The 22,192-nt window shown below is 34.3% G+C and overlaps 1 protein-coding gene across 3 annotated transcripts in view; it reads right to left on the bottom strand.

The window, feature by feature from the left end:
• FTO (FTO alpha-ketoglutarate dependent dioxygenase) overlaps nt 1–22,192 on the bottom strand; it is a 433,221-nt gene that overhangs the window by 249,116 nt on the left and 161,913 nt on the right. For all 3 annotated transcript variants that reach the window (XM_031954519.1, XM_012553818.3, XM_031954518.1), the window contains exon 5: nt 12,705–12,784. In XM_031954519.1, coding sequence (XP_031810379.1) covers nt 12,705–12,784 — 80 coding nt within the window. The remainder of the gene's footprint in view (nt 1–12,704; nt 12,785–22,192) is intronic.

The following is a 22,192-nucleotide window of genomic DNA, read 5'->3' as shown; positions in this document are numbered from 1 at the left end:
ATTTTCGATTGCAAATGACCATAAATTTAGAGGCCCCAGCCTTGCTCACTTTGCTCCTGGCTTGTCACTCTTCACTAACTGTGGGTATCCTTTCCATTCTGTCCCTCTGTTGCCTTTCCCTCATTAGAATGTAAGATCCTTGAAGGTCGATTGTCTACTAGCACTTGTAATTCCAATGCTTACCACAGTGTCTAGCATATTCTAAGTGCTTGCTCATCTATCTAACCTTAACAGTTGTGATACTTAGTTTGTTTTTAAGCCTAGCCTAGTTTAACCCACTATAACAGCCCTTCAATTCCACAAGATCCCATTTTTGGCTACTTGAGAACGTTAATATTGAACAAAAAATTAAGGATATTCTCACATTTCCAAGCTCCCAGTTACGAAAATTTCTAACATTTGGGAAGAAGTTGGGTTCTCTGCATTACTATATATTTCTATCTATCTTCTGGCCTCTGTGGCTGAGGCAAAAGTCAGGCTCTTAGAAGAAAACCATTTAGGCAAAGATAGGCCCAGAAAGGGAAGTAGGAGAAAGAGCAGGACCCCTTCTGGGAACTTCCCTCAGACCCTGGGGAGTGATTAAAGTGGTATTCTATAATCTGATCTGAGATTCCTATAAAGCTAGTCAATAACCAAGAGTTCCCTTCCCACAGTTCAGTCCTATTTTCTCTTTCTCTTTGCCCATGGGCTACTAGATTTTTTCTGGCTCAACTCTAGATGGCCACACTCTGGATATCTCACCCTAGTTCATATAAGCTTCTTAGAGGAATGCCCAGCCCTTCTCATCTCCCCCAATTTGGAAAAGTATTCTTGACTCACTTAGTTCTGAGAGTAACTGAATTCTGTACTAGTACTGAGAGTAACTATTTTCAAATGCTATGGGGCAATCAACAATCACATGACCTCCACCCTTACAAATATATCTAAACCAAATGGACCAAACTAAAATAGCCAAAAGTCTAAAGTTTACAACAGAAGTTCATCAGCAAAGGAACAGGAAGGAAAAACAGCCAGTTTTCTTGGGTCATTAACAGTTAAGTATAAATGGTGAGTGAATAGAGTGAAAGTAAAATCATTCCCTAAGGATACAAACAGAAGAGCAGCCAGTCCCTGTTAACATTCTACAGCAGTTTTTAGAAGCAAGTCAGAACCTGAAGGAGCACTGGCTTTCTGAAATACACTTTAATTTAAGAAATGATGGGATTTGGGTGAGAGAAAAATGACCTCTGATGAAGAATATAAGAAAGCACCTGCCTGAAAACTTAGTGGCATAATTTGCGGATCTTAAGAGAAAGAGGGAGATCAAATAATTAAATAGAATAGTTGTTTTCCTCCAAACTTGACAACCTGAAAACCTCAGAAAAAGGAACCATGTGCACATCCAGACTAAGTAAAAATGAATTTACAATATAAGAGGGCAGAAATACCACACAGAGTGAAAAAAACATTATAATCATTAAACAATCATGAGGTTTGCTGCACACTCAGGGGATCTCTAAAGGCATCTCCCCATGTAGACAGCCTAGGGATTCTGCTTCTGGAAGAGCCATGATAACGTGCCTTGGAGGGATACTGGGATAGATGGAGACATTCTGAAAAATGATCCTGGTCATCCAAGTGGGAGAAAAGAGGAAACTTTTGGACCATGGTAAAGACATTCCAAAAGGTTTGCTAGCTTCACTTTATTCTTTAGATGCTCTGCATATGTCTATTCCTGTACTCACAATGCCCAATGTGAACTAATTTTGCAATGGAGAAAGACACTGACATCTCTCCATTAAAGCCACGTGGCCCAGATTCCTTGGCAAATGAAATTGTTCTATTCTGGGTGAAGATCTGGGGCCTCCCATATTGCTAAGTTTTGAAAGATCAAGAGAGTAAGCTTTTGGGTTTTTTAGAATTTGGTTTTTTCAGCTGGCTAGTCCAGCATTGGTGTTTCAGCCCAGTAGTATCTGACACAAAACTTTATAAAGTAGGGTGCTGCATTTAGGCATAAATATGGTTGAACTAACAATGTAGGAACTGAGCTGAGATTAAATGCTCAAGGTGCTGGGGAGTATGGGAGAAGAGGAACAAATTCTGAACTTTACTTTTGCCATATGTTCAAAGTAAATATCCCTTTGTATAAGTTAAAAAATGTAAAGTATTTAAACAGAAACAGGGGCTAACAATGGGGCCTAGTGTCAAAAGCAATAGAGAAGAGGCACCCCAAATCCCTCAAAACTCAGCATTTATTTGCTTCAGGGTACAGCTTTGGTGGTCTGGGCTTGGTCTGCCCATAGTAATGACTCAGCCTGAAACTCGCTCACAAGATATAGAAGACACTGATTCTGCGCAGAAAAGCCAAGTAAATAGAAAGTAACTAGAGGAGACAGAGATGAAAGACAAGGACAATATAGAGCTAAGTAGAGGGAAAGAAGCTTGATGATACCTAGGACAGGGGAGAAATAAGGGTGTTATGGTTTGTACATTTGTGGAAGGGAAAGGAGACAAAGACTGAGAAGAATGGAAATAAGACATAAATGCTTGAGTGTACAAGAGTAGGGCTGAAATACCAAAAGGCCAAGGGATAAGGTCTGATTAAAAACCTATCTCACAAGCAGATAAAGGGATAGAAACGTTCATGAATACAGGGAATTTGAGTAAAATGTCAAAGAAAGGCCAGAGCACAATAAATATGCATACCATGAAGGAAAATAATCCAAAATTCCTGCTCAAAATGAGAATTTTAGAAAATACTCAGAATCATTAGACAAAAGCAAAAAAAATCATCAACAATAACGACAAATAAAATGATTAGGCTAAATGAAGCACAGTTTAGGATCAGAAATCAAAGATCTCAAAGCAAAGTTTTAAAAAAGAAATTACAGAACTTGGACAAAATTATGATTATTTCCCAAGCACAAAAGTTTTAAAAGAGAAAATGATAGATCTGGAACTTAAAAATGCAGAAATGGAAAAAAAGAAGAAGAAGAAAAGCAAAAGGCACCAATATTAAAAGAATGTTTAAATTATATTTAAAAACAACAAAAAGGATCTTTAAGACAGGATGTGGAAAGAGAATTTAAGGGCTAAACAATTCTAGTTAGAATAGAACAATTTTTTAACAAAATCTAAATGCTATACTACAAGAAATTTTTTTTAAAAGTGGCTAAAACTTTTTAATACAGACAGCAAAGCCTTTTTGAGCTAATCCAAATATCAATGTAGATGGAGGCGACTCCTTTCTTAAAACTCCATATGACAGTTAATTTCATTAACAACAAATTTTGTGAAAATCCAGGAGAAAGATCTTCAAACATGAATGAAGATCAATTTGAATAACTCAGAATTTACCTAGTCACATGAAACATGAAAAAAAGAATGGAACATAATATTCCAAAAAGCAAAGGCATTCAGGCTGACCAACAATATTGTGTCTTAAAAAGCTGATTTAAATGCTAAATGGAAAAGATGAATCTTCAATCAAAGAGAAATCTTTGAGGTATTGATGCTCCCCATGTCCCACCTCTGGATGAAACTATTTGATTTTCAAACACTACAAAAAGGAGAAACAAACAAGATAGTTAAGTAAAGTTGAAAAAACAATAAATTGGTTCATTATTTCTAGACTTTTTTTTCTCCCAGAAAAACAGGCTAAACTGAAAGCTAAAAGAAAAAAAGATGACTCATCAAGGGATAATTTTTAAAGGGCTATGGATTCAAGAAAAACTTTTTAAAAATCAGGAAAAGGGAAATGAGCAAGAGCTGAATTAATACTCCTTTACCTAAATCCCTGTGACACCTTCCTCCTCCATTAATGAGTCATTTACAAGTTGGGGAGGAAAGATAGCATATTTTTAAAAAAACCCAAGAACAGAATAAGAAAAGGCGAGAAGTAGAATAAACTGAGATACATACCCACCAAATCCACAGGTGAGCAAAGAAGAATTAGCAATTTTTTCAGCTTATCAACAAAAGTGGAGAGGAGAGAAGGAATTATGAAAGCATAAGATAAAAACATAAAGAGAATGGATTGTAGTGGGATAGGAAGAATAGTAGAAGAATCTTATCCAAGGAGGGAAAAGGAAAAGTGAACGTTAAAGAATATTATCATGATATTCAACTTTATAATGAATTAAATAATCTTCTTAACAAAATCTCTCAGAACTGTACTCCATGACAGAAAAGGAGACAAATAAATCACTAAAGTAAGTAAGTTCTAAGTAGTAATAGACACAAAAGCACAATAACAGGAATACAACACAATTATGCTAAGGATGCTTGGAGTTGGATTAGGCTATAAAATCCATAAATTATTTCTTAGAATAAGACACAGCAGAAAATATAGAGGATTTGGTAACATATATACAATAACAAAGAAATGGAACTGAAGAAAGTTCAATTTTTGTTTGGTTCAATTTCAAAAGTTCTACCTTTAAAAGGAAAACAAAGGAAATATATAGAATAGAACAAGAATGACTATTGTCCATGAACTATTCAGGATAAGAAGAATAGAGAAATAACATCTGGGGGAAAAGTTTAAATACACATTGTTGCATAAAATGAGAAATGGAGAAAAGATTTTGAACTATATGGTGAACTGGGAAGGGAAAGTAGTCAAAAAAGAAGAAATAAATAGACAAATAAATGAATAAAATCAATAAAAATAAACAAATTCAAGGAATTTGGGATGTAATAAGTAATGATTGGGGAGAAGAGAAAGTCTGTGACAACAGACAGATTTAACCAGAAGAAACCAGTCTCCAACATGTAAGTGGCCAGAGTTGAACAAAGCAGGCTAGAAGAGTCAGGAATTGAAGAAAAGTTTAATTTCAAAGTGAGGGGAAACAGCTTACAAGCAAGGATACATGTGCTGGAGCCTTGCCCCTAGTGGGGGGACCTGCTTTAGAATGGGACGATCTCATTCTTACACCAGTGGCTGCACAGTGAGTTGTGCCTGACAATGAAGGGTAAAAGCAATAATGTGACACATTATTGTATAATGGCACAACAGGCAGCCTTCATAACCAGAAACATTTCTGGATTTAGCTCTGGCTAAGATCATCCACAAGGTAAGCTCAAAAGATTGTTGTATGCAAAGCACAGGGGACAATTTCTTGCTGGGACTTAGTTCTGGAGATTAGGATGTCTCCTAGTATCTTGATAACAAACATGGAAGCAACACAAGCAAAATAAATTAGAAGAAAAAAATACCAACATTTAAAAGGTTAAAAATTATTACAATTAATTATTAACTTCAAAACTTAATATAAAAGAAAAAGAGAACATAGCCCTAATAATTATAATTGTAAATGTGAATGGATTAAACAATCTAATAAAATGAAAGTATCAGAATAAGAAAAGAAAACTCAACAATTAGTAGCATTCAATGATGAAAACAATAGACAAAAAGTATGAAAATGAGAGGCTGAAACAAAAATGATCATGATCAGGTTATTGTGAAAAACTAGAGGTCACAGTCAAGTTATCAAAACAAAGAAAAAGTAAAAATTCACAATGTCAAGAAATATAAATAAGAAAACTATATTAATGTTAAAGGTACCATAGACCAGAATTGCTGCAAAACCAAAACAGATTTATGCCAAAATGTCACAGACATTGCATTCCTTCATGGAAGGTTAATTGAAGTTCAAAAGATACAGTTAGTACCATGATAGTTGTAGGAATTGTAATGTTTTTCTCTCCTGGAATTGAAAAAAAATCTAACACCAAGGTAACCAAAAAAGAAATTGTAAAAACAAAAACAAAAACAAAAACAAAAACAAACAAACAAACAAAAAAAACCTAAATAACTTTTGGAGAATTTAATGCTGACGTTATTTCAGGAATGGGACTATTGAAGAATGTACATACTTTTCAGCATGTTTTGCTTTGTTAAAGCAGTAATAGTGAATAAATATTGTACAACATAACAATAGTAGTAAATCAGTTCCAATTATTCAGTGATGAAGAGAGGCATATATATCCAGAGAGAAGACTATGGTAACTGAGTATGGACCACAAAACAGCATTTTCACTCTTTCTGTTGATGTTTGCTTGCATTTTATTTTCTTTCTCAGGTTTTTTCCCTTCTTTATCCAATTTTTCTTATGCATCAAGGTAACTATATAAATATGTGTGTATATGATTTAACATATATTTTAACATATTTAACATATATTGGACTACCTGCCATCTGGGGGAGAAGGTGCGGGAGAGGAGGGGTAAATTTGGAACAGAAAGTTTTGCAAGGATCAATGTTGAAAAATTACCCATGCATATGTTTTGTAAATAAAAACTTTAATAAAATAAAAATTTTTAAAAGTGTTAATTCCTGATTTCTGTGATGAGAACACAAGACATAAATGTCTAGAAAAAGACGGAAAAAGTTATATTCTGAAAAATAATAGGGTCAAAGAACAAAACAACTAATAATTAAGTGGAAAAGAATAATAACATTGAGACAACAAACAGAGTTATCTGGAATGCATGTAAGGTAGTAATCAGAGAAAAATTATATCTCTGAAAATATACATTACCAATTTTTTAAAAGATGATGTGATATGCAATTTGAAAATGTTAAGAAGAAAAATTAGCAAAACTTCAAAATTTTTTAAAACCCTGGAAATTAGAGGATAAATGAATAAAATGGTAAATAAAATTACTATGGAAAGGATAAAAGTTAAATCTAATTCTTTGACAAAACCGATGAACATTAAACTAATTTTTTTTAATGATAATCAAATTACCTAAATTTAAAAAGTAAACAAGGCAAAATCATAAAAAATACAAAAGGAAAAAACATTTTTAGGACTTAATAGACACAATTATATGGTAGCAAAATTGAAATTTTTTAAATGGATGATTACCAACAAAAATACAAAAAATAATGAACATGAAACAGGGCTCTTAATCTCAGACATTTAAATTGAATGAGCCATAAGTAAATAAAGATAACTGTGGATCAATTTCACTAATAAATCTTAATTCAAATTTTAAAAATAAAATCCCCAAAAATACTGCAAAGCAATGAAAAAATTATTCATAAAAACAAATTTGGATTTATACCAGTCATGGTTCAATATTAGAAAAAGCATAATTAATCATATTAAAATCTCCAACCCCCACAATCAGATAACTAAATCAAAATATGCAGACTTGGATCAAAAAGACTTTGACAAAGTAGTTACATTAAAAATTCAGTTATATTAAAAAAAAACCTGAAATTCTATCATAAAGCAAGTATTACTTTAATATGCAAAAGTAAGTCAAAGCTAGCATTATTTTGTTCTTAAAATGTTTTTACTGATATCATTTATCTTTAAATTGTCAGAACTTTTTCCAACATCCCTTCTCCCAATGTAGAGAACAAATAATATTTTTAAAGAAAAACAACCAGCAAAACTAACCAATATAAAATATATAAAATGCAACATTCATTTTTTGTTGTTTTTATGATTATCCTTTATATTCATATTATTGCAGTCATTATATATGGGGTTTTGTTTTGCTCTGATTATTTTATCCAGATAATCATGTAAATTTAATTAATCATGTTTTTGTTTCTTTTAATCCAGTAATATTCTGTAATATTCATGTATCACAATTTTAAAAACGATTTCCCAAATGATTAGCATCATTTAAAAAAAATTTTTTTATTAGCATCATTTTTAATTCTATTCCTTAGATTCCCCAAAAGGACAAGCACTGTTTTCAGTGAGGATATAATGCAAGTTTTTCTAATAAAAGCAAGAATAAAGCAAAGATGACTCTTTTTTCCACATTATTATTTGATATAGTTCCACGAATGTTACTATAACAATAAGAGATTAAAAAATAGTAATTGCCAAGAAAAGTTCGTTTTTGGTTACAATAATGGTTCACTTAGAATACCTCATATAATCAGCAAACAATCAAATCTGAAAAAAATTTTTGGTAAATTCAGTAAAGTAGCTGAATACAAAAAAAAATTTACAAAAATCCTTAGTATTTTTATACGATAATAAGAAAATACAAGATAAAGTAATACAAGTAAGAGAGACATTAAAATAATAATAAAATGCAAAAAATATTTGGGATCCAATCTATCAAGACATATTCAAGTCATATAAATACATTATAAAACTTTTTAAAAAGAAATAATGAATCATGTCACCAAAGGAGTCATTTCTCCAAGTTGAACCAGGCCAATATAATTAAGATGATGATGCTACTTAAATATTCTTTTAAATGAGTGCTTTACTAATCAAATTAACAGGGGGCAATTTGTAAAGCTAGGTAAAATAATTTATTTAAAGGAATAAAAAAGTCTAGAATCTTAAAGAAAATAATAAAAAAGATAGGAAAGAAGAGGATATTGTATTTTCAGAGTTTGAATCATACTACAAAGCAATAATCATAAAACTAATTGGTATTTTGATTAAAAAGTAGAAAAGTTGATCAATGGAAGAGAATATATAAATAAGAATTAAAAAAAAAATTTAATAACCCAGTGTTCAAAAGAAAATGAAAACAAAAGACCTTCACATGCTTCAGTATAGCTCCAGGCAATGAGGCAGCCTCCAGCAGCCAGCCTCCAAGAGCTTCAGTGTAGCCCCAGGGAAATGCAGAAACACCTCAGGGCCTTCAAATACCCCAGATACCACCCCTAGGACCCAGCTCAGTACCAGGTAAGCTGTCAGATCCCACAGCTTTCAGCAGTGACAACCACCCCACAAACTACTCCTCCCTTTACTGCCCCCCTTTCCGTGCAGCACCAAACATGAGGGTGACGTCACCCTTGGGTCTCAGGGCAGCACTGGTGCAGTACCAAATAAACATCCAGGACCTGCAGAAACTGTCACAAAAAGCCTGAGACTATACTCCTCCCACCCTGGGAGCAGAGCTCAAAAAAGAAAGGGAAAAAGCAAAAAACAAAAACAAAAACAAAATCTGATCATAGAAAGTTATTGTGAGCACAGGGAAGGCCAAGACACAAATTCAGAAGAGGACAATAGTGTCAAAACACTTATAGGAAAAACCCCAAAGAAAAATGGAAAGTGGTCTCAAGCCCAAAGAACTCATAGAAGAATTTAATAAGGAGATGAAAAATCATATAATATAAATTTAAAAAACTGGAAAAAAGAAATGAAAATGATATAAGAGAATTATCAAAAGAGTCAGTGCCTTGGAAAACTGTTTTAAAAGTAGAACTGGCCAAACAGAAAAGGAGATACCAAAACCCATTAAAGAAAACGATTCCTTAAAAAAGTACAACTGACCAAATGGGAAAAAAGTACAAAAGTTAACTGAAGAAAACAATAACTTAAAAGTTAGAATAAAGCCAGTGAAAGCTACTGACTCTATAAGATATCAAGATTTAATCAAACACATCCAAAAAAAAAAATGAAAAAACAGAAGAAAATATAAAATATTTCATTAGAAAAACAACTGACCTGGAAAATAGATCCAGGAGAGACACTATTAGAACTTGAAATAGAGTACAAAGAGATGGCCTAAGGTTTACAGACATTACAGAAAAACATTTAAAATCAACAACAAATACCTTGAATGCCATTCTCTTCAGAAATGACTCAGAAAAACTACCAAGAAATATTGGAAACAGATGGCAAAGTTTAAATTAGAGAATCCAATTGAACATGTATACCAAAAATCTCAGAATTTAAATTACTAAGAAATACTGCAATCAGATTTCAGGCTTATAATATCAAAGAATATATTCTTCAGTGAGAAAGGAAAAAATTCTCCAAATTCCAAGGGAAAAAAGTCACAAAATTATAGAATTACACTATGGTCATAAGAAACCAAAGGAAGAACTGAAATGTGATATTCCAAAGAGTAAAGGACAATAGCTGACATTTAAAAACACCAAATCCTTCATTACTGAGCTAAAAAAAACACCAATGAAAACAGATTAATTTTTAGTTAAAAAAAAGAAGCTTGAATCATGTATTCCAAAATATACCTAGATGAGCAAAGTATCATAACGAGAAAAATAAACAAATTAGCAAAATGTCAAATACAGCAAGTAAAGAAAAATTAAGAAATGCTTATTTTTTATGTGGCTAGGGCAGGACCAAGAAAGAAATGAATTTGGGGAACAAGATTATTTTTGTTGTTTATTTTTCTTTTTTTTAAAAAAAACTCTTGTCCCAATCAGATTTTTCTTCATTTAAAATAAAACTTTACCCTTTTGCTAAAGAATGAAAAATACTGAAATGTAAAAATTTTCACTGAAAAAGCAAAGAGAATATCAATAGAGGATCAAAAGATTAAAAGTTATAACAAGAAAATCAGGAAAAAAATAAGTGAATACCAGGAATTTAAGAGGAAAAATCTCAACCTCTCATTAAAAAACTCATAATATATAGGATAACATGATGCAAAGGAATACCTCTAAAAATGTGAGAGGAGGGAGTGCTTTCTTTAGTAGGTTCAGGTGAAAACTAGCCAAGATTTGAGAAGATAGACAAGTAAGTTTTCCCTTTTGTCTAGGGTAGCAGGAATTTAAGTATAAACTTTTTCCTGAGGCACAAAATATAAAGGAAGGAATAGGAATTTGTATCCAGTAGTAAGAGTTTGATTAGTAAACCAGAGAAATCAAACCAAAAATGATAATACACAAATATCTCTAGTGAATATCAACATATAAATTCTAAATAAAATATTGGTAAGAGACATAGTAACATATCAAAAAAATTATATATACAATGATTAGGTTAGATTTATATAAGGGATACTGGGTTGATCTAATATTATTATCAAAATATATTATTAGATAGCATCTATGTACTATTATCTAATAAAATTAATAAATAATAAAATACATAACAATACAGACAAAATTTTGACAAAACAATTATTTTTAAAACTATATTATAAAACATAAGAATATATGATTCTTACAATGGCATATAGTAGCCATCTAAAACTAAAAGTCAACCTTCCATATAATAGAGATTAATCAGAAATCTTTCTTATACAATCAAGGAAATGAGAAATTCTATCAAAAATCACTCCAAAATACATATCTATGACAACTCGCCAGAACACAGAAAATACCTATAAATATAACTTCAAAGTACACTTTACAAAAAGAGAGTCTTAATAGAAATGACAAGAGAAAACAAATATCTACCTTATCTAGAGTCGGTGACATTTTTTAGGGATATTGTAGTCAATCTTACAGACCAAAAATAGATTTCCCTTTACTTATTAAAGGGTAATTAAACACTGTAGTCATTAATGAGTCAAGGTCAGGACAATTAGGGTCAAGGACAAGGATATTCATAACAATTAGAATGACAACTCTATATCCTGTTCCTTCATTCCTAGCAATGGATTTGGAATTAAATTGAAGATGACACTAAGCATAGCATTCTTAGAATTCCACCAGGCATTACCAATGCCCAACCAGCAACTAAGCTCAAGACTATAAACAATTATAAATGAAAATGGTTTTTGTAGGGCATACCACACCCTGAATGATTGTTGGAGCAATAAATTAGTCCATCTATTCTGGGAAATTTTGTGATTCGCATCAAAGTGAAGCAAAACCAAGAAAATGTATGTAATGACTACAACAACATGAATGAAAAGATCACTACATGGAAGTTTGATTCCAAGTAATGAAAAACCCAGTGATGATCCTGGAAAAGAATTAGTGACACAGACTTTCTATCGCATAGCAGATATTCTATACAGGCACATAGAAGGCAATATAACATATATATTATGAGAAATGGTCTCCATATCAGATATCTGCCTTATTGGAGGGTTCAATTTTGTGGGGGTGAGATGGGAAAAAACTGCTATAAAGATATGAAAAATCAATAAAACTTATCCAAAAGAAAAATAGAAATTGAAAAAATAAAACAACTCATAAAGAAGAATAGCCCTTTGTGATGATAGGTAGATCCTCTATGGAGGTAAGCAACAAGAACTGTACAGAATGAGGAGTAGACAGATTAAGTTCTATGCTGGTGTGTATTCATCTTAACACCATCAAAAATTTTTCTGAAATAATGATCTCCTTCATCTCTGCTATTCCGACACTGGCAATGACAACCAAACTATTCATTAAGGTGGCCTTTGGCATTCCAAGTCCTTTCAAGAACAAGTCTGGTCTGTTGATCTTCAATTTATGTTCTATGTCCCAAGGACCCTAGCTACTCTAAAAGTCAAACAATTGAGCAATGAGGTCTGGGATAAGAGTATAGTTAGAAAGAATTGCAAAATTCCTTGTCAACACAGAAGTTGCCTCTAAATTAACAATCACATGCCCAGAGACCTAATTGAAAAGTTAAGGAAAATGCAAATTTGCCACCATCCCCAACCCAGATATAGCTAGAACATATAGGAGCACAAGTACAAAAACACACCTCCATTCTCTTCTGTAGCCACTTCCTACCTTTTATCCTGCTGAATAAGGATGAAACCTCCCATACAGCCACTTCTCCTTAGGGACTCCAATCTATTACAATCATATGATCCCATGGTATTAGACCACCCCTATCCAAGGTAAGATAGAATAGTTCTGCATTTTTAAGGTTAAAGTTAAATAAAACAAGAGATATTCTCTTTTCAAATATTATTACTATTTTTCCATTTATCCCAGAGGCCATATTGAAGATGGGACCTTTGTTGATGGTGGTGCTTTAAGTGATCATTTAACTACTACTTAATGCATCCAAATTCACCAGCAGATTTTCTTTATTACTTACCTCTGCCACTCTGTGGGTAGAACTGAATCGAGGTTGCAAACCAGCCAAAACACAATGTTGATGGGTTATATTAAGATCATCTAAAAGAAGAAAAAGAAAACAAAACAACTTACTACAGAATTGAACAAATGAAATTTACATCATTACAAAATACCTGTCAATAATAAGCTATTTATTACTGTATATTACCAACTGGAGAATGAAAGCAAATTGTAAATTTAGTCCTCAAGAAGAACAAAAATTATATTTTATAAGTTGACATTTAATTCTTTAAAGAAGTTTTCTTCACAAATGTTCTTACTTTTCTCTCCTATTGGATTTCTTTTCAGAATATAAATATTTTCAATTTCTGAGACAGTTTGTAACTTTCTGTATTACTGAAAGATAGCCTTCACCTCTGCCCAAAGCATTCTTCTTTATTCTTCCCCAATTCAAAGCCTTCTTCCCCCTCTCAATTTTTAGGCAATGGACCAGTCAGTACAATAAATCACCAAGTATCAGAAGAACATAATTCAAGCCTAGGACTACTTTATGTAAAAACTGACAGCATAATATTACTATCAAGTTCAAAGTAGGATGTGCAGTAGCAGGAGTTCAATTACTCAGTCAACTCAGAAAAAGCACCATGTCAAAAAAGTGTTACTTTAGATATAAAATCTTTTATTAGAAAAAAGAAAGCCTGGTACTCCTCATATAGCAAGAAATTATTTCTTGTACTAGCACCATAGACCACTTTTCTGGATAATCAACAACAACAAAAATGGCTCCTATTTATTGTCAGAATCAATAAACATTTATTAAGCACTTACCATATGCTAGGTACCCGTATGCTAAGTGCTAGGAATAAAAAAAAGACAGTCATATTGCCCTCAAGAAGCTCACCATCTAATGAAACTATTGCAACTTTTTGCATCAATAAAAATGACTACAAAATCTGTCTTGAAGCAACATGAATTTGAGGAAATACAACCCACAATAGATAAATTTTTAGGTTCTCCTTTGATAAGTGTATGCGGCTAAGAAGACTGAATTGACTATATCTCATTTTCTTATTGATCTGATTTACAAATTATTGCTTTTGTCCTGTAACTGCTTAAGTCATAGTTCTTTGTCTCTAAATTTACTTCAGAATTCAGCTGACCTATGTAATGAAATAAGTTTAGAAATCCAGTTCTCCTGATAATCACCAATCTATTCTTGTCTCAAGGAATTTAGCTGATCTTGGGGGATGAACACAAGCGAATCAGGACTAATATCTTGACATCACCAAGCTACCCCTTAAAGAATTGGTTTGTTATCCAAAAGTCTCAGCCACTATTTCCTATTGGGTGCATGTCTTAGTCTCAGGAAAGAAGGAAGGGAAAGAGGATGTAACTGATAGCCCTTACTACCAAACTTCAAACCAATCATATTTTTCCTTGCACCTCAGCTCTCTAACCAATCCTGTTATTCTCAAATAGGTGGTGTCATCTCTCCTGTCCTCTTAGTTATTCTGCATTCTCCAAAACCTATAAGAGAAATTGTCCTTTTGTTCAGGGTCTTTGGCATAAATAGAATCAAGCCACTTACCCACTTATTAACAGGCAGAATTGTCCCTGCTGATAAATGTTATATTGCATGGAAAATTGCCTCAGTTTATCTTTTTGTTAAATTCCGAATGTTACAATGCTCAGTTCTATTTCAACATCATCAGCTCATTTTCCCTCTCTTCCTTAATGGCTGCTTATATCTGGAAAAAAAGTATAAATTTTGTATAGAGAAAACCAAGGAAAAGGATGGAGTCTATATTGTATTAAAAACACACACACACAAAGCTAAAATACTTTGAAAACATCCACAATTTATTACTCTATCCAATCTTCCTTAATTACAAAACACACACACACAAAGCTAAAATACTTTGAAAACATCCACAATTTATTACTCTATCCAATCTTCCTTAATTACTCTATCCAGTCTTCCTTCCCTCCCCCCACCTTTGGATTGGATCAATGTAATCCCCTCAAATTAAGTCAGATCAGCCTTTACTGTGCAACTTAAAGTCTTAGAAAATGGTCCAAGGCATTGAGAAATTAAATTGCTTTTCCAGAACTAAAGACCTAGTACACATCAAAGACCTAGGATTTGAATCTGGGCCTTCCTGATTCTGAGGGCCAGATTTCTGTATATTATGCCACACTGTCTCTTACCCAGTCTTTAAAAGGTGTTTAACAGCTACATTTCCAGCAATAACAATTCCATATAACTTCCATATATTTTATTTTGTAGTCTGGAAATGAGATAAAATAGATAATTTCTTTTTTTTTTTTGGAAAGGCCTAATTCAATTCAAAAGGATCAAAGCAGATTATTCCAGGAGAAAAGTATTCAAATCCTATATCCTGTCCAGAAAATGGAGGCTGAAAGGTCAGAACTCTAGCTCCACTTTCCCTTTTTCCAGAAATTCAGTAATATGACTAGCTGACTTTGGCTATTTTAGGGGTGACAGAGGAAGAAGATTTCCTGTTTGGGGGATGTGAGGAATGGTAAAGAAAAAGGAAGCATTCATATCACATGTTTGCTTGAAACCTGGCTCTAGGTTAGGTAATGAACATTTTTATGGATTCCAGCCAAGATCCTGAGAAATGAATAAACAGTGAGTGCAGACAGTGATACCTGAGTCACAAAGAGTCAAGATCAGTCTTGCAAATCCCAAAAGAATCCCAGAAACTTCTGTGTTATTAATACTAAGAACCACAGACATCATTAAGGGGAAATCATCCTAATGAAGAGATTTGTTAAGTGCTTTTGTTCCTTTCAGTAGCAACTAATCTGATTCGGTCCATGTGGCAAAAAGAGTATTAGAAGTATTATTTTCACGTTTGCACCTTCATTTAAACTCTTGGCAACCCTTTAATTGAGGAACTCTCTTGAAATTGCTTCCAACTGTCTCTAATCCTTTATGACTTTCAGAAAGAACCTAGCAATTTTAATTTGAGAGTTTGTAATTTGTCTAAAACTCTAATTGTATAAAAGTGGCTGAAGATTCAAGGAGGGTATGAGACTTCAAGGAGTCTCGAGGGATATTTGAAATGACAGTTCCAGTCTTAGAAGATTAGTTTTTTATTATTATTATTGAAGAAACATGAAAGCGCCACTTGTTAATGAGGCATGGATTGTTTGCAGAAAAGAATGCCAATGACATTGCAAAACAAAATTAACCAACCACCTTTTGTTGATTGCAATTAAGAAACCCAGACAGTCTAGAAAACTTACTCAACAAGATGGAGAAAGAAAAAAGTCCCATCTTTGGCTATCTGATGGTTAAATGTGACACACCCCATCAACGTAGGAACCAAATTCTGAACATTAGTGTCTAGTCCTTCATACTAGCATGAACCTCTTTTCACACATGAATTCACCAGCAAGAGTATTCCTTGGTGCGACTGAACTTTTCATTGCACAAATCCTACTCATCACCATCCCTGCCCTGCCCCCGCCCAAGTCTGCTACATCACATCACCTCCACTAAGGGCCCTTTAAGTTAAAGTAAACTTGCATGTTTACTTTATATAAGTAATATATATATATATATATATATGTATGTATATATTTATTTATATATATGTGTGTGTGTGTGTATGTGTGTGTGTGACAAATACCCTTTATATTGGTATCCCACTCTGGTACTTTCTACAGTCACTAAAGTTTTCATCCCTGAACGTCCTTCAATTTTTGATATTTGCATCAAATCCTGGGAGAATTGCAGAAATTACTAATGTGAGAACATGTCCATATTTAACAGCCAAAGGGACAATATACAGGGTCTTTTTTTACCTTTGAAGAAAGAGATATTCACACCTCCATAAAAGAGTAGAGATCTAAAACAGAGTCACCCACAAGTGCACACCCAGTGATTTAATACAGTGGCCTTACAAGAAGCAGGCCTATATCCCCTTATCAATCTTCCTCAAAGGGAAAATGATAGCAGTATATAGTTTTTTAAATGCTGAATTCAGCATCAGATGGCCCGAATTTGATAATACCCACCAGATGTTTTGACACTGGGCAAGTCATTTCACCTCAGTTTACTGTTATAAAACAGGGATAAGGAGTGAAGTAAGAAAAAGTCAGGCATAATCTGTAAAATTTCTTCTTGCTCTGATATTCTGTGTTTCTATGATTATTTGTTAACTGGCCAGATCTAACTAGGTACTTGTTTACTAAGTATAAATGTGGTATTTTGGGAGACAAATTAGTTTTTAGGACATATAGGGATCTTATTAAGTCATTCCTCAAAGGAACTAAATATCCCTTTTCAGGATAGAAGCTAACTCCATAAATCTCATCACAGATAAAATTTTCCATAAGAGCATAACCTCTTTCAATAGGCTAAAAGAAAGATGAGGGGGACTCCAAAGCTGCAGAGTTTAAACTTGCTCTTTGTCCTTTGCTGGAAGGCCTGGCTATCCTGCTGTGGTGTTGAAGGAACTGAATTCTTGAGGTTAATAATTCATTTTCACAACTTTAAATATACATAGGGAAATTAATTCTATTTCAGAAAGAGCTGGTTTAACCCGGACTTTGTTTCTCAAACCTCCTCCCCTTTCTTACTATATGCTTTCCTCCTCCTTTTCCCTCAAATCTCTCCACTTTCCAATCTGTAACACTTTTAACCATTTTTCAATGAGATTTGAGAGTAGGAGGAAATGGAAAGATGTAGAAAAGAGTTGGTATTACATTCAGGTAGACAAGGAGAGCCTGTGAAAAGTAGGTTAGGCTGAGGGATAGAGTGAACAAAATATTTTTCTGCTTCTTCCTCTGTGGAGGCTTACCCTAGTGTTGTCTGGAGAACAGAGCTTTCAATGAAATGAAGTGAAGAAGTATAATATTCACTTCTCTAAAATATAATTGTTCTCTGGGAGCAGGTTTCTTGGGGGACTTCTGGAGGCAGTCTTAGTTTCAGTTCTGTGTAATAATCACCTCAAATGCAGCCAGGAGTTAAAGTCCAAATCCTTTATTGTCTCCTTCAAAATAGCCCGGTCAGCTTTCTTAGAGGCCTATTTCTCTCCTTGGTTTTGAGAGCTCTTGCCGCTAGTCCTTTGCTTCTGCCAGCTTCAGCCTCTAGCTCCCTCTGAATCTCCAGCCAGCACAAAGGTGGAATATGGAATGAATCTGACTCTACCTCCGAGAAAGTGGGCTTGTGGGCTTCGGTCCTCTGACTTGTGAATCTCCTCTGCATCCTGGCTCTGAATCTCCCGAAGTGCATCCTGGTTGAGGCTCCTAGCTTATATATGCTCTCTTAAAGGTATGAACTCTAATAAGTACTAAGCACATAAATCATTGTCTCTATCAATTCCAGTGACTTAGCACCTTGTTTCAAGTTCTGGCCCATAACAGAAGCACTAAAGCAGAAGCCAGGAAGTGCCCCTAATTGCTGTTCCTTGATATAACCAAGCTTACCTCCATCCCTGTCTCCCCATTTCCCCAAGTTTTCCACCAGAGAGCTAGAAGAAGCCTGCTGGTTCCTCCCTGAGACCTAACAAGACTTTAAAAGCTGGGCTAATGAGAAGCACCCTGTAGGAAAACAGGCATTCAGGAAAGTGAGGCCTGCCCTTAGACTATCTGCATCTGGCACAGGTCAAACCACCGTGAGGGTGTGATCAAACTCTACTAGCATTCAGATCTGTCAAATAAGATAGAAATGTGGCTAGGCTAAAAACGGACTAAAAGAATAATCAAAACCAGGCCTGATACATGCAAGAGCTCAAGGTTGCAATACAGGTTGTATAAAATAAATTGGCTTCCTCCATTGTCATGCCTTCATCTCTTGGAAAAGATCACTGATGACAGAGGAGAGGAAATCTGACCCAGCACAAAGCATGAGAGCATCACTGTCATTATCTATACTTTTAGACTAAGGATAAGTAACCTCTACTGAAATTCTTTCCCAATGATGTGAATGATTTCTCACAGCAGTATGGAAGGGAGCCTATGTTATCTAAGGTTATACCAGAAAAGCTCAAGCTCTGGCTTGAGGATAGACTCTTGTCATTCAAGGAGCAGCTTCATTAAGCTCACAAAGGGATATAAATTTTCAGCCAGTGCAACTCATAAAGGATATCAATTTAGCCAAAGAAGGATTGAGATCTTTGTGGAAAACAAATGCACATTTTCCTTGAAGTACTGAATTTAAGAAATAGATGAACATATATAATGTGACTTTATTAACCAGACTAATCTCTGCTCAAGGGATTTTCCAAAAACCTCTCTATGTAGAGAGATACTAGTTAGATGGAACTAAGAACAACACTAAGCTCTTATAATATTTAAAATCACTTACTCATTAGCTTACAAAATGCATGACCTCACCTGGGATGAGGCCATTGTAAGACCTCAGGCTTAACTCTGGACTGTATGACAAATGTATGTTTATTATTATATTTCAAGTTGTAGTCCTAATATGCTGCTGTGCCCAAGGTCTCCAAGAAGAATGTGAACTCCTTAGGAGCAAAGATTGTTTCCTTTTTGGTTTGATAGCCTCACTTTCTTTCTTTTTTCTTTTTTTAAAAGGCTTTTTATTGACAAAACATATGCATGGGTAATTTTTCAACATTGACTCTTGCAGAACCTTCTGTTCCAAATTTTCTCTCCTTCCCTCCACCCCTTCTACTAGATGACAGGTAGTCCAATACATTAAATATGTTGAAATACATGTTAAATTTAATATATGTATACATATTTATACAGTTGTCTTAATACACAAGAAAAATCGGATCAAGAAGGAAAAAAAAACTGAGAAAGAAAACAAAATACAAGCAAATAACAACAGAGTAAGAATGCTATGTTGTGTTCCACTCTGTTCCCACGGTCCTCTCTCTAGGTATAAATGGCTCTCTTCATCACTGAATAAGTGGCACTGGTTTGAATCATCTCAATATTGAAGAGAGCCACATCCTTCAAAATTGATCATCATATAGTCTTGTTGTTGCTGTGTATAATGATCTCCTGATTCTGCTCATTTCACTCAGCATCAGTTCATGTAAGTCTCTTCAGGTCTCTCTGAAATCATCCTGCTGGTCGTTTCTTACAGAACAATCATATTCCATAACATTCATATACCATAACTTATTCAGCCATTCTCCAATTGATGGGTATCCACTCAGTTTCCTGTTTCTGGCCACTACGAAAAGGGCTGCCACAAACATTTTTGCACACATGGGTCCTTTTCCCTCCTTTAAGATCTCTTTGGGATATAAGCCCAGTAGAAACACTGCTGGGTCAAAGGGTATGCACAGTTTGATAACTTTTTGAGCACAGTTCCAAACTGGAAAGCCTCACTATCTTTCTTTCTTTTTTTGCTGAGGCAATTGGGGTTAAGTGACTTGCCCAGGGTCACACAGCTAGGAAGTGTTAAGTGTCTGAGGCCAGATTTGAATTCAGGTCCTCCTGACTTCAGGGCTGGTGCTCTATCCAATGCACCACCTAGCTGCTCCAGCCCCACTTTCTAACACAGAACAGGCACTTAATACATGCATGCTATATTGAAACAAATTTGAGCCTCAGTTTTATTGTCTAGAAGATGGACATAATATCAGCCTCAGCATCATTATTAAGTGGGTTTCAGTCCCATCTTTGACTCATTTGGTAGTGACTCTGATCAAGATATTTAAAACTAAGTTACAAAACAAGTATTGAGCTACATCCAAAAAAAAAAACCAGCTCAGTAGGAGTTTATATTATGTAATCACTGGTCCAGATGAAAGGCAAGCAAACAATAACAACAAAAGAAGGCTATTGTGGAGGAAACTTAGTAAGTCTGGAAGCAATATATAAAAATGTGAGCTATCATCAACAGCATCAAAAATTATTTTACATTGGTTATTATCTAGCAAAGATAAAGGAGAATATAGCAAGTACTGTTAAATATCTGAACAGGTTAGAGGTTGAGAAATATACTCTCAGTATATCCTAAGGAGCAGATACATCATTACCTCTTTCTAGGGAGGGTAACAGAACTGTCCTACATAGTTAGGTTTAGGTTGGGGGAATAAATGGTCTCAAGGTCTTTTCCAATCAGGATATTCCAAGTAGGCCCTTGTTCAAAATCATTGGGTCACTGCACAATAATTTATTTTGCCTGAATATTTTTGAGTACCTATCATGTGCAAGGTAATATAGAAAAAAAAGATCAAATCAAATAGTATGAAATAGGAAGGGATGATTGAGATATTTTTAAAAAATTAATATTGTATATATAACCTGTACCATACTACTTATTGCTTAAGAAAAGAGGAAAAGGAAAGAGGGAGGGAGAAAATTTGGAACTCAAAATTTTAATGAAAAATGAATGTTAAATTGTTTTTACATGTAATTCAAAAGAAGGGTAAAAAATAGTATAATCAATGAAAAGAGTGTTGAAATTGGAGTCAGAAGACTTAAATTCAAATGCCGGTTTCTCCTGCCAGGAAATTTCTCTGAGCCTCAGATCCCTCAGTGGTATAGGAAAAATGGACAAGGTGACTTCTAAATTACTTTCCAGTTCTAAGTCAGCGGTATGAACTACAAGCAAAATGTATTAAGTATGTCTCTTTGCTTCTCCTAACACACCTTAGTTCAAGGATTGGAAACTGTTTTAGGGTCTGTATAGACAAAGAATAGTTAGAAATGTGCTAATTCTCCTATTCAAAAATGCCATTAGTGTCTTGTTAGTTGAAATAAATCCTGCACAGAGCTGGGGATTTACTCCTAGGTGAGTAATCCACAAGTTCTACTTTTTTGACAATTGATTAGTGAAGAAGGACAGGGGAAGAGTAAAAAGATTGTCTTTTGTCTCAGGGTGGATAGGGCAAATAATCTCATGGAAAAAGTGCCCGGGAGCAGGCTCAGTGCTCTTCTCCTCAGAACTTATCCAATTACATCCACACCCCTAATTTCACCTGGGTGCAAAAAGAGATGGAAACCAAGACAACATGTTTATGATTATATGCATTTCTGCCTAGGTCTGCACTTCTTTGTATATTTTAAAATGGAAATTTCAGGAGGCAAGGAGCATCCCATGAACTGTGAGAGCTGAACATCAAGCAATAAACATGGCAATAACAGAGAAGATAGGAAAAGCCTAGATTCATATTGGACAAGCAGCTGAAACTGTGCTGTCACCTTTCTACTTTTCAAAGTGAAAAGAAACATGACAGGTGCTCATTTGGCTGTTCAAGCACTTTCCACTTAAATGGCAATTCCTCAAGCTTACCAACTGCAGCCTGAAGTTATAATTTATTACTGTCTCTCTATCCTCCTTAGGCCCTAGCAGAAAGCAGAACACAGCACCTACATTTCAAGACCCTTGAGATGTAGTAAAGTATAATTATTTTGAATTTATGATTAAGTCATAAATTACATGTACATTTAACCTCACTTGGCCAGTTGAGAGTGGGGGATGGGGTTAGAGAAAGAAACAACAAAAGGCTTTTACTTTAAATAGTATTTCTATATGGAGGTGAGAATGAG

The sequence above is a fragment of the Sarcophilus harrisii genome, chromosome 2 (assembly GCF_902635505.1).
Source record: "Sarcophilus harrisii chromosome 2, mSarHar1.11, whole genome shotgun sequence".
NCBI classification, from domain to species: Eukaryota; Metazoa; Chordata; class Mammalia; order Dasyuromorphia; family Dasyuridae; genus Sarcophilus; species Sarcophilus harrisii.
Note: the sequence above shows the minus strand (reverse complement) of the source record. Positions and strands in the feature narration are given on the sequence as shown.